General features: G+C 45.5%; 1 protein-coding gene across 4 annotated transcripts in view; it reads left to right on the forward strand.

Moving 5' to 3' along the window:
* FHOD3 (formin homology 2 domain containing 3) overlaps positions 1-14,136 on the forward strand; it is a 394,692-nt gene that overhangs the window by 30,955 nt on the left and 349,601 nt on the right. For all 4 annotated transcript variants that reach the window (XM_080920362.1, XM_080920363.1, XM_080920364.1 and 1 more), the window contains exon 2: positions 8,217-8,323. In XM_080920362.1, coding sequence (XP_080776488.1) covers positions 8,217-8,323 — 107 coding nt within the window. The remainder of the gene's footprint in view (positions 1-8,216; positions 8,324-14,136) is intronic.

The raw sequence follows: 14,136 nt of genomic DNA on the forward strand, positions 1-14,136 counted from the left end.
GTAAATGAGAGAGGGCAGGTGGCATTTGCTGACCTAAGCACTCAGGAGCTCATGCTAGCACACCTCATGCTAGTACTCCTTACGGGAACCTGGGCAGAACTCTACAGAGATGTTTGGAGGGGGGATTTTCACTCATCCCTGAGCCAGGGCTGTCTGGTCTTGTGGTTAATGGGTTACTAAGAGAACACAGTTAAGGGCATGGTTGACTTCATGCTGCTGATGTGGAACTTGCTCGGTTATCAGAAGGGCTGACTGTACACAGCATATTGTGTTCCACACAGACGAGAAGACATGAAGAGACTACATCCAGTCATAATGTCTGCATAGAGGGCAATTGCATCTCCTGAGCCATGGGCCTGGCTTGCAGCATACAGGAGCCAGGTGGGCAGGTGGCTTGGAGACTTGGATAGTGAGTGTATTCACCAAAGAAAGGGTGGTGGAGCTTAGCCAGGGGAGAGGAAACTTCGGGGCTTCTACACTGCTCTGTTCTTCCTGGGAACAGGGAGCCTGGAGTTAAATGTATGTTGTCTTTATTCTTAACTATTGGCAACTAACCAAAACTATTGTAGACGGTCAAGCTGGCCACACCAAGCAAGGCAGGGAGCTGTTCCCTGGTATTGTGACATCTGCCAGTCTCTGTTGCTTTACAGCTGTGATGGTGAGCACCGAGACTGGTTTTCTTTTCGTCTGGGGAATGTTCTGATTGGCTCCTGTGTTCAGGCTTCCTGGCTAGCAGGCAACTCACCCTCTAGAATTATTGAAAGCATTTCCTTGAAGTTCACAGTAGCAGCCAGCTGGACTTTCTGTGAGGTGTGGCTTCTGTTCCTAGGCCCAGTTATGGCTACCAGGTGGTGTTGGTCCTTCTGTGATGCTTCCAGAGATCTCGGTGCATCTTTGCTGGGTGTGAGCCTGATACCCACAGTTGGCCCAAGAATATACTTGCTCATTAGGAAGAACCCATTAGGCTACATGGTGGTATTGAAAGAAGAGCCAAGGCCTGGGAGAAGAGGAACAAGTTCTGAAGCAGTTAGGGCTTCAGAGTTTGCTCTTGGCTTACTTCTTCCCTGAAGGAGTTTAACAGTATTCTCTCTGTCTCCTGTCTCAGAGTGAAGAAAGCCTAAGGTTTCTATTCACAGTGTATGTATTCACTGGGCAATGGTAGGAATTATACAGATCCTTGGGCTCCAGATGCCTAGACTCACAGGATTTGAATGCTCAGGTGTGACCCAGTTATCCAGGAGACTATCATATGTACTGGAGTTTGAGAATCACTGAACATAGATGGTGGAGACCCTGGGATGAAGGGTCTTGGGCATCTCATAACATGCACACACACACACCACACACAAAACACACACACCACACCATACTACACTACCCACCACACTACACCATACACCACACATACACACTGATACCACACACACCACACTATACCACATACCACATTACAACATACACCACACTACACCACATGCAAAACACCCACACCACAGCACATTATACCACATACCACCTATACCACACCCACCCACCCACACCCACACACACGCACATCACGTACACACATACCTTACACAGACCACATTATGCACACACAAAAACACACACATTTACAAAGTGAGTGAAAAAGAAACAGAAAAAGAACATAATTAAAATTAAAGTTTAGTTCTGTGAAAAGGAATAAAATTTGTGTATGATTTTTCTTAAATAACTGAAATGCCTCCATTTGTTTAGATGCAATAGACAAAGCAGGTCAGAGAGAGAAATACCAAAGTTACCCTGTGCCCCACACTCTTTACCTGGCATTTCCCATGTCGATGAGTAGCACTTCTATCATTAATTTGCCCAGTCAAGAATTCAAGATTTTGCTTGTGCGTTAGACACTTCCATATTGTATCAGTCTCCCATGTTTCCTCCCTCCCTGATTCAACCCTCACATTCTTCCCTTCCCTCCCCATCTTTCCTGAAACAGTGATAGAATTATTTTTCAACTTAAATAAAGTGATTTGGAACCCAGGACACGAAGCCTAACGTAAGCCAATGCAGTCCAGCTTTGTGTATTAAAAAGCCCGATATACCTTTGGCTATTTAATGATAAAGAGTGATTTGTTTGCCTACAGCTCTCGCCTTTGTCTTCTTGCGGACTCTGGCAGAGGTTCCCATTGCTGCTGGGTAGGCTGTGTTTGGAAACTCTCCAGATCGGCTCAGAACGAGACCACTTGCTGCTGACCACCAACAGCTCACCTGGCTGTCAGAGGAAGCAAAGTCAAGTTGCTTTTGAAACAAGTACACTCATAATATTTCCTAATTCCAGGGGCCAGGCCTTCAGAGGTATTTTTCCCTAAGTCATTTATTAAACTGGCTGTGTTATGGTTTTGCTGAAGACACTCGTGGTCCCTCCGATTGCACTTTGGTAAGGGCTGGTCAGCAGCGCTGATTTCTTTTGATATTGAATAATCCAACTTCTTGGTTTCTTAAGAAAATCAACTGGTTGTTTCCTATATTTATATTTTTAATTTTATCCCTATAGATATAATTTCTTTGTTATGAAATGCATGGCATTGTCATTAGTCAAGGTGCAAGGGGCACCAATAATGGGGTCTGTGTGAATACTCAAATCTGTGGCTGTTCAAGAACTTTATAGGTAAAATGCTTAGTATGCGTATAACCTATTCCCATCTCTGTGTGTAATATTCCATCTCTAAATTACTAACAATATATAATATGTGGTCAGTAATTGCTGCACTGCAGCAAGAATGAAAGACTGACTGTCCAATGTAGAGTACTACCTCCATATTTAACACACACACACACACACACACACACACACACACACACACACACATTATCAGGTATAGAAGGCCAACCATTCATAGGAAATCCACATTAGGAAGATGTGCAGCTTATAGGGTAAATGCACACCATAGCTTTGCTATGCCCCTTAGGAAATGGTGAGCAGTGGGCAAGCCCATAGCCGGACCCCCACCCCCACCCCGCCTCATTCCATTCCACGGCAGTGGTTCTTGTGGGGGAGCATTCCTTTAGAAGCCTGAAGGATGGAGCCCACATTTTGAGTTGGTTTCATTAGGAAATGTAAAAGGAGCACATGGCAGGGCTTGCTGGGAAGCTGTCTTTCCTAACTCTTTCCTTATTGTCTGCTCTTAGCTTCTTGTGTCTGCTGCTTTTGGGTGCAGCTCAAATGCACTGACTGCTTTTGTGCCCCTCTTAGGGCAGTGGTTGGCTTGAGGCTCCTGGTGAACTCACATGGTGCCTGGTTTCTGAGCCAGGAGAAGCGTGGGGTCTGAGAGCTCAGAAGGCCTGGGCTTGCAATAGCTAGAGTCTATCATAGTTTGCTATACACTGGTTACTTTCTTACCACTGTGATAAAATATTTAGCTAAAGCAACTTGAGGGGAGAAAGATTTATTTTATAGATATAGTCTATTGTGGTAAAGGCAGCAGACACAATGGGGACCACTCGGGGCTATAGCGGTGGGAACTTCCACACATTCAGGCAGATCAGGAGGCAGTTGGAGAAGTTGGAGACAGGGTCCTGTATATAGTGACTTGCTTCCTCTGGTTATACCCCACCTCATTTCTTCCGGTCCCCTCCTCCACCTCCAAACCCTCCTGTACCTCCTCCATGCTCTCCTTCAAACTCATGACCTCTTTCTTTTTCATTAATTGTGCAATGTGTATGTTTTCAGAGCCGAGTATTTGGAATTAGATAGCAATTGGTGTGCTTTTCCCTGAGGAAGACTATTTCCTTCACACTCAGCATCTCTCTTTTACCTCTTTGTGTAGGGTTGAGGCCTCGTGGTTTTGCCCTCATCCATTTTGTCATGGCCACCATTGTTTTTCATGTTACCTCTTGTTTAGGCAGTCATGGTGGTGGGAATTTACGGGTATAGGTTTTTATCATTGCTAGGAGACACAATCTCACAGAAAATTCCGTGACTCTCTCTCTCTCTCTTATAATCTTCCCACCCCTTCTTCTGCAATGATCCCTTAGATGTCAGATGGTTTTGTAGATGTATCCATTGACACTGGGCTGCACAACCCCCATTCTGATTGGTTGTGGTTTTCTGTTATGGTCTTTATATGTTGCAAAGAGAAGTTTCCTTGATGTGGGGTGAGAACTACACTTATCTGTGGATGTAAGGACAAATATTTAGAATGTACTTAGGGATTACGCTGGTTTATTGAAATCGCAGGTGTGGGTTCTCCTCCAAGACCCATGACTTCACCAGACCTAGTTGTTGGCTAGATTCTCTGTACTAGGCATGGTGTCCAGTTATAGAGTTGTTGGTTACCAACAAGGTATGCATACCACTGGTGCCTCTTCTTTCAGGGAAAGCCATGATTGGTAATGTAAATCGGGGCCTTTCATACCTGGCTCTGTATAAGCCTCCTCTTAAGGGATCCACAGCCTCTGTAAAACAGTGCCACCAGTTGGGGACCAAGTGTTTAAGCATGAGAGCCTGCTAAAGTTCCACATTCAAGCCACAGTACTGTCATCTTTTACTTTGAAGTTTGCGAGAGGGCTAAGGTGGAGCAATAGAACTCAGGGGACTAGGGGCTTTACACACCTGGTTTTTCTGACTTCTCTGGGAGGTGCTTTAGAATCACCATTCCCTAATTCCTTGGTGCTTCAGACTCCTTGTACTCAGCTCCTGCTGCTGTCCTTTGTCCCCAGCAGGAGTTTCAGGTTGGGGGGGGGAAGGTCAAGGTTAGATATGTGCTTTGTGTTCTATCTCAGGGCTGGATAAGTGGTGGCCATCCCTGCTTGGACTTGTCATTGGCAGGCAACTTGTGGGGACAGCCTCTCACCCTTCCCCCATCCAGCCTTTGGGAACACTGGTGGTCAGATTCGCCACACCTGTCACCTGTGAGTGGTCTGAGGTGACAGATCATGGAGAGAGGAGAGTGATTTAAATGGACAACCATGGAATGACTGAGAAGGCTGAGGGTCTACCGGGAAGTGCTGGCTTGGGTTTGTTTCCCTGATTCCTCTTGGACTGTCTCATGTGTCAGTCTTCAGCTGCTGGATCATCTGCAGCTTGGCTGTCTAGGTTGGACTCACTCAGTGGCCGAATTCCAGGAACTGCAAAGGAGGACAGCTCCCAGGAGCCAGTGCCTGTAGTTGTCAGCTAGGCTAGCTATATCAGGTATCATCCATGAGGAGCAAGACGCAGGCCAGCGTGGGTTCCAGGCTGTTGGACAGTATCACGCGGGGAGGCTGCAGACGTGCGCACGGGAGGGTCCCATTAGATGACACGAGTGAGTGATGCTCAGTTGAGATTTTCTTTAAACTTTGAAGTCTACTGTTAAATCTTGTATTTTCTCACTTCTACACAGCTACCAGAATTAGCTTGAAGGGTAGCCTCGTGTGTATTTATAAAAGGGTTCTGTTCAAATCTATTTCAGGGTTGCACAGAAACTTTACTGCCTAGACTAGGCTTTCTCTAGACTTGCTGCCAGAACCCAGATAATCATTAAACCACCCCAGCAACACACCACTTCACTGGCTTAGGGAAAGGAAAGAATATATAAATCGAGACGTGACCTCAGCCTTACTTCAGATGTTTGAGGTTTTTCCGGAATGGTGAGCCTGCCCTTTTTTGAGTGCACTCTCTTTGTAGGAGCAGTCAAAAGAACCCCAGAATCACTTTGTTTGGCGTCTGTATAAGGAGCAGAGGAGTTTTCTCTGTCTTCGGGCTGCTTGTTTAAATGGCATGTTTTGACTGGGGCCGGAGCAGGGAGTGGCGCAGTCAGGAGATGTAGAAGGACCTTTATTGTGGGTATGGGATTGACTCCCTCTGGAGCAGCTTGATCCCTGCCAGAACTCTGGCCACAGGTTGACAGGCTGCAACCTGATCTGAAGTCTCTCAGCCATGCCACTGTCACTGCCCCTAAATTTCCTAATCGCCACCCTCCTATAATAGCCCTGTAATGCTATCTTCCCACATGGCTCTTTGCTTTGTCTTATGTCCCGAAGTGCCCGACAGTGTCCTGGCCACCAAACTTTCAGCCAAGAAAGGAGTGCAGGGGACATGCTGCCAGGGGGATCAGGGTTGACATGAAAATTGTCCGAGTCAGGAAATTCCAGGACCCTTAAGTCATCTGGGAGGACATTTGACATGAGAGGCCAAGGCAGGGGATCGGGTTGCCTCCCCCTAAGCAGAAATGGAGGCCAGGGACTCAGTGTGGTGGGGAGGTATCTGGGTCCTTTAGTAGGGAAAGCTTGGATATTTCTGCCTGAATTGTTATAACAACCAGTTTGAAATTAGCCTTTCCCCATTGCCTCAACACCTTGGCTTTGGACATTTGTTTTGGAAGTTACTTAGTGATTATTGCTGAGATTGAAATGGTTAATCTTTGTTGTCCACTTGATGATTTACAATCACCATGGAGACATAGTTCTGAGTTTGTTTACAAGGATGTTTCTAGGAAGGTTTAACTGTGAAGGGAGAGCCATCTTGAATGTGGGTGGTACCATCCCCTAGGCTTAGGATTTGAACCAAATAAAAAGAAGGCAGTGAGCTGAGCTCCAGCCTTCAAACCTCTCTGCTTGTTGACTGTGAACATAGGGACTGGCTGTTTCTTGCTCCTAATTCAGCATCTTCCTAGGCATAATGGACTGTATCCCCTCTTAAACCACAAGACAAAACAAACCCTTTCTTCCTCAGGTTATGCGTTTTTGTAACATTAATGAACAAAGTAACAATTCGGGCCTCTACCAGTTTGTAAAAGTGAGACCAAAAGCTGACCCTCAAACTCTGACCTGTCTAGGTGAGTTACTACAATGTTACTATCATTGCAGTCCTACACATTTTATCGCTTGCTCTGGCTCACATGATGGTAATTTAAATATATTAATCTTGAGTTTCAGGTGTAATGGTGAGGTTGAGAATGCATCATGGCAAGGTTCTGGCAGTGTGTTGATTCTGTTAGGATCTTAGCCTTTATGTATTTATGTACCATCCCCCAAGGCAGTCTGTCCCAGGGCAGTCAATATCCCAATTTGGTCCTCATCCCCTGGTTGTTCTGAGCATACCCCACATATTCCTCTTAAGGGACTAAGAGGCCCATGTCCACCTTTTTTTTTTTTTTTTTTTTTTTTTCCAGTTGAGAGACTTACTAGCACCATTGAACAGGGGCTTTCTCACCCTTTAATTAGGGGATCAAGGTGGTGACATTTGGCTAGGCAGCAATGATACCCTTCTTCTGGGTGGGGACTTGGGCAATATTATGGAGGGTTTTAGAATCTCTTCTGAAGACAGTCACTGAAGCATAAATGGAGGAAGAACATCCACTGACTGACAGTTGCTCTTCTTACTTGTGTCTTACTCTAATCTACATTCTATTTGTCTCTCCTGCTCATTCAGTGAAACCGTATCTCTGAGGGAAGGAAGCCCTTCTGTGTTCTTTGGTGCCCTGCCTGGGTCAAATATATAATTTTGTTAAGATGGTGATTGGGAAATGGTGGTAGTTAGTGATGCCTGGAATGTGGGGTAGGGGTGGGGATGGGAGTGGGAGGTGGGGGAGGATTGGGGGTGAATCAGACAGTTAGTCTGAGGCTTGAGGATCTTGTCATAGGCCAGGAAGATTGTGGGGTTTCTGTTGTTATTTGGGGCTTTTCACAGAACATGTTGAGGCAGATCCCTGGCAGGCTTTGGGGACCATGAAGGAAGAGTCAGTGTTCAGTTGAGGCTGCTGAGAAATAAGCTGGAAATTCAAAACAGAGCCCACTGCTGTGAGGCCAGGACTGCAGCAGTGGTCACCACGACATTTCCATCTTTCCTCTGCCTCTAATGTACTGGGATTTCAGCTACCACAGTCATCTGCACTTTGGAACTAGAGTCTTGATTCACCAGTTATCCTGACAACTTGAGAAGTCAAACATGACACTATGTACTTGGTTTTCTCATAATATTAGTCACAGTCTTGGGCAAAATAATTTACCTGTGTTTTTAAGTGTAAGTAATCATTTTAAATCTAACAAAATGATGCTGGTTACAACTTGAGCATCTTTACAACTTGGGCCAACGCCATCTTGCTGACAGACACCCCTGTCCATTTGTACCAAGTTGGTTCCAGGATGCTTATGCTAACATAGCCCCTTCTCCATCTAGGCACCACAGTTCAAAGTAAAACTTGAGGGCAACTCCATCAGAAGAGAAGAATAGAACTAACTCCTTCTTTCTCTCCCAGCTCGACGACTGTACCCTGCAACTGTCCCACAATGGTGCCTACCTGGATCTGGAGGCCACACTGGCGGAACAGCGGGATGAGCTGGAAGGCTTCCAGGATGACACAGGGTAAGTGTCCCTGCTCATCTCTGACTTACCTCCAGTGCCAGTGTGCTGCAGCTTTGGAGAAACCACCTTGGCCTTGACATTCACTTAGAACCATGCAAGGACTTGTTGGTGACTGTAGATCTTTTTCTGTCTTTCAAGAGACTTTGTTCTTTTGGGGATAGCCTGGATTAAGAGGTAGTTTCTGAGATGGGTTAATTGAACACATAGTATTCTCTTTTCAGAGATTATTTTTTAAAACCTGAGCAAAACAAATCAGCATTCTCTAGATTTTTGTAGATCGACAGCTATTTTAATTATTGTGTCTAATAATTTAGTTGATACTTTTATTTTCTTGGCAGATCCTGGTAGTTTTATAGTATATACCTGTTTAACTCATTATAGTGGGTAAAATAATTATTAATTATGTCAATTAATGTGTTATTTCTTAGCCTACATCTGGATTGCATGATATTTAGAATTGTTATGCTGAGGGTTAGTGCAGTACTCATGATAAATCAGAGATGTATACAGAAAGCGAAACTTCTGATGGTCTATATGCACAGATAACCAGCCTTCCTGTGTCAGCTGGGATGCTGACAGAGCCATCTGATGTGGCTCCCTCTCTTCCTGTCTCTTATCTACCTTGAACCAGGCACAGCTACTTCCTCCTGGACCTTCACAGTGTCCCTGACACTTCCCAGGTCATTCTCGGGTGTTGTAATGTAGTGTTCAGAGACCTCCACTGTCATTTGATGCTCCCTTGGCCAAACTAAAAATATAGCCAGGCAGATACTAGCTGGGAGTATTAATTTTTCATGCAGAACCCAGAATGGGGATACATCAGCATCTCCCTGGGCTATCTTTAGGTAGGTCTTGATGTCCTGATGCTCCAGTATGTCTCTTGTCCCCCACTATAGTACCCTTCATAGTTTAAGATCATTGTTCCTAAGATCATTAAGTGTTCCTCTTCTCTTCTGTTTAAACTCCATCGAATCAGAGTAAATGCCTGGCACCTAGCACTTTATAGCCTCAGAATGCGTGCCCTGGTCATGGTTATCAAAAAGGTCATATGTTTTTAGACCATATCCAGTGGAGTCAGGGTAAACCCTTTGGGTGTGTCATAGAGTACACATGCAATCAGGGTCTCTTCAGCAACATAACAGCCTATCAGCATGATTGCCACCTGTCTTTCAGATAGGCTCTCATGGAGTCCAGGCTAGGCCCCAAACCTGCAATATGATGTAGCATGACCTTGATCTTCTCTTCTGCCTTTACCTTCCAGGCACTGGGGACTGAACCCAGGGCTTTGTGCATGTTAGACAAGCACTCTACCCACTGAACGACATCACCAGCCCTCATCAGAGTCTTAAAACTGGACATTAAAGGATTACAGGACCAGTATATTTAGGGGAAATTCCATGGCAGTAGTTTTTGCCTATGTCTGACAATGGCATCCCTTTGTAGATTTCAGAATACTGGCTAGGATGACAGTCTCATTGATGCCTTCAAGGATCACTGATCAAACAGACCCCATGAGTGTTATAAGTAGATCATTGTCAACTTGAGAAATGTCTCTAGTGGTGCAATACTTACAGAGCAAGTCCTGCCTGATCTTTTTTTCTTTTTTCCAAAAACTTGAATGATTTGGAGATGGAAGTGCAAGAAAAAGAAGTGCTCATATGTAAGTCTGCAATGCTAGAACAATGTGAAGGAAGAGAACGTACCGAGGCTCCTCATCTACAGGATGTTTTGAACAGTTAGTTGGAGGATTCAGTAGTAATTGGATTTTGTTGGCTTCACTTTTCATAGAGGACAACTGAAGGTCAGACTTCACAACCCAGGTAATAGAGCCAGGAGTAGATGATGAGCCAAGTGTATACCCAGTAGGACCAATCCCAGAGTTTGGCACCTCTTTGCTATCCCAGGAGCTCCTGGCAAAGACACTTTAGGTCCTACACAGTATGCCATCTGTACATGGTGACACAAGGTTGGTTCATGTAATGACACTAGTTTTGGTCAGTCCCATTCCCTTCCATGGGGACATCCAAGCCACACTGTATCTGGGGACCAGAGAAGAGAAGATACCTTTGCTGCCATTATCCATCACATTGCAGCATCTCATGGGTGGCACCAGCATCTGGACACAACAAGTGTCTCTACAGATGATATTACAAGGCTGGGGAGTATAAGTCATACTCTCCAGGATAGGTCCTGGTCCTTTGTTCCCATCTGAGTATTCACCTGCCCATGAGCCCATGCTATAGGCAGAGACTTGTGGTAGTTAACCTTGAATATCAGACTATTTGGACTGAGGATTGCCTAAGAGACTATTAAGGCACACCTCTCACTGTGTCTGTGAGTGCATGAGTGTAGACTGGGAATCTGAATGAAATGAAGGGGGAGGAAGAGAAATAGTGCTAGCAAGGCATTCTGTCTGTCTGCTTCTTGTCCTCCATGATAGGAGCTGCCTTGCTCAGCCATGTTCTCTGGATCATGATGGGATGGAACCCCTGAAACCATGAGCTGGAACAAATCTTTCCTTCCCTAAGTAGGTTTTCTCAGGTACTTGTCATAGTGATGAAGTTTGACCAACATAAGCTGGGTTCCCATTCCCCTCTCCCCCAGCAAGGGATGCGGGAGAATGAGTGGTAATACACCAAGGAATGGAAACCAGTCCAGAGCTCATAGCCCACATGATGGGTAGGAACACATTGACAGATGTGTCCCAAATTGACCTCAGGGGCTGTATGTCTTTGAAATGGTCTTTCTTTATAGTGACTGCCCCTTGACTTTTGTAACAGACCTAAGATAGGGTATAAAAACAGCCACTTCTTGTCTGTCCTGGGTCTGGGGGCAGATGGCCCATCAGAATAGTGGACTGGAACAGTGGGGTCACATTATTCCCTTGACAGGAGAATTGCTATCTCTGAGTCCTCAGGTGCATGCAGATCCCTAGTTACTGACTAACAAGTAGTTACTGTGGGGGGGCAGAGGCTGTTCCCCACAAATGTGGCAGGTATCTGTGTCCATCTGTCATGTCTGTTGCACTTAGAGTCTCTTCTGCATTCTCTCTTAGGTGTGTGGCATTGGACAAAGTTTATGTGACTGAAATTCATGTCTCATGATGAAGGGCTAAAATATAATGTTTCCTAGTTAAGATCTGCCCTTTTTAGGTATAAATATAGCTAAAGAAGTATTATTTTTTCATAAAACTATAGGAAGATGGTCAAAAACTTAAGGCTGTGAAACTGACATTTTTCTGTGTTGTCTTTTGGTGTGGGGCTCTTTTGCTGGAGGAATTGTTTCTTTGTTCCTGTCCATTGCTTTGCTCCTTTACCCCGAGACTAAAAATTAACTCACTTGTTTGGAATTACCACTTGGGTCCTAGCTAACCAGAGAATAGGAGAGAGACCTTCAACAGAGAAAGGACAAAGCAATTATACAAACAAAACCAAGCAGGGTCTGTTGCCTCCCAAGGCCGGGGAAATCAGCAAGCATGGCACAGTGCATTGGAAACAGGCCCGGAGCCTCTAGATTGTTCCTGACACTGCTACTGTGTGACCTTGGGATAGAATTCTTCTGATAGATGTTTACAAACTGAAGATATTTATAAGATGCATTTATGGTCTAAAGATGCTATTACCTATACTGCTTTCCTCCCTGTGCAGCAGGTACAGTGTTGGGCTTTCTGTAACTCCAGGAAGGCAGTATAGTGGTTGTGTTATTTGGTTTTTGTCAATTTGACACAAATTACAGTCATCTGGGAAGAGGGAACCTCACTGAGGAATTGGCTCCATCAGGTTGGCCTGTGGGTTTGTCTGTGAGGGTATTTTCTTAATTGTTAATTGATATAGGAGGGCCCAGCCCATTATGGGCAGTGCCATTCTCCAGGCAGGTGAGCCTGGACTATATAAAGAAGTAGCTAAGCATCTCAGAAGAAGCAAGCCAGCAACCAGCATTCTTCCACAGAGTCTGCTTCAGTTCCTGTCTTGACTTCCCTGATGATAGATGGACTGTTACCTGGAAGTGTAAGCTGAAATAAACCCTTTCTTTTCTAAGTTAGTGTTTTACATCAGAGAAACACACTAAGGCAAGTGGTTAGGAAGTTGGTTCTTTTCTTTCACCACGTGGATCCCAGGTATTGAACCCGGGTCGAGCAGTGAGACATCTCAGAGTTTGTGCGTGTATCATGGTTAGAGACATAGGCTTTATGGATAATGTTATCACTGTGTGACCATGATGTGTAACTTTACTTCTCTGGACCTCCAGTTCCTCATAGACTGGTAGTACTATCAATGACCTTGGTTTGAACTGGTTCCCACACCATACTCATGCACTGAACTCATAATCGTTGGCAATTATAGCCAGAATTTGGAGTCATGGTTCACTGAAATGGGCAGTTCAGAAGCTATGGCCATGTAGAGCTGCTCATAGCAATTTCTTGTGACCCTCCCACCCCCAATATGGCCATATATGGCACGTGGAGGTCGTGAGCATTGCAGTGGCAGTAAAAGGTTTTTAAGTGTAATGAGAATTAAAAATCAAAGTGTGTCACCAGAGCAAGCTGTTGCTGGCCGTGCTCACCTATGCCACATTGTGTGAGTTCACTGCAGCCCCAGTTCATAACTGTAGAGTTCTATGAATACACCAGAATTGTGTAGGCTTCTTTACCTGCATGGCTGTGTGTCAAAGAAAGCGGCCTTCAAGAGGACAGCTGGGGTGACTTCAGTAAGGGCTAAGAGGGGTGACCCTGAGTGCCTGCTCACCAACTCTGGGCTATTCTAGGCGTCATGTCTCAGAATGTACTGGATGAAAGCGTCTCACGCACGTTGGTCTCTACATCCCGGCTTCAGAGGTTTACAGTCAGGTCTGGAATTCTGTTTTTCAAACGAGCTGTCCCAGTGTTTAAATGCTTGTCTAGGGAACCTCTGGCGTAGGCTCGAGGTTTCAGAGACAAATGTCACCCTCCAGAATGCTTCATACACCCCACCTCAGCCCACAAAATCAGAGTCTGGGGGTGGTCCCAGGTAAAGTGACTTTTTACAAGTATCTTTATCTGAGTTTCGTGTGCTGCCCTGGTTGAGCAAACTATAGTGTAGACCAGGGGTTCTCAATCTTCCTAATGCTGTGACCCTTTAATACAGGTCCTCTTGTTTAGTGACCCCCCAACTGTAAAACTATTGTTACTTCCTAACTGTAATTTTGCTACTGTTATGGATTGTAATATAAATATCTGTTTTCAGATGTTCTTCGGTGATCCCTGTGAAAGGGCTCATGACCCACAGGTTGAGAACTGCTGGTGTAGCTTATGACTGCGATTGGTTGAGCTATTGTAACCGTTGAGCTGTGTGGGAGGAGCATGCTCAGAAGCTTATGGGTGCAGGGGGTTAGGGGCAGACCTGAGACGAGACAGGCAGTGGGAGGAGCAAGGAGTAGCTGTCAGTCCCAAGTGGCTCACTGTGGAGATATGAGAAAGGAGTGACCCAAACTTGGGCGCTGTGACTCTGCATGGTGCAGGGGCACATAGGGATGAATAGAATCATGCAATTGGCCTGTGACAGCAGGGGAGCAGTGCACAGGGAGGGGACCATGCTGAGAAGGAGGGAACTTGTGGAATAAGGAGAGGTACTTCCCCATGTTAGTCTGAGGTGTGGCAAAAGGAGGCAAAGCTAAGAGAGATGGGACTGAAGCCAGATGAGAAGCATTAAGCCACAGAAGGGCTGGGAGATGGTTGGCCTGGCGCTCTGTCACCTGAAGGCGGCACAGCGTGGGGAAGGGCGCAGGTTCTGGCCATGGCTGTTACTCAGGTGGCAGCATCTGGGCCCCTTAAGACC

The sequence above is a fragment of the Micromys minutus genome (assembly GCF_963924665.1).
Source record: "Micromys minutus genome assembly, chromosome: 8".
In the NCBI taxonomy this organism is placed as follows: Eukaryota; Metazoa; Chordata; class Mammalia; order Rodentia; family Muridae; genus Micromys; species Micromys minutus.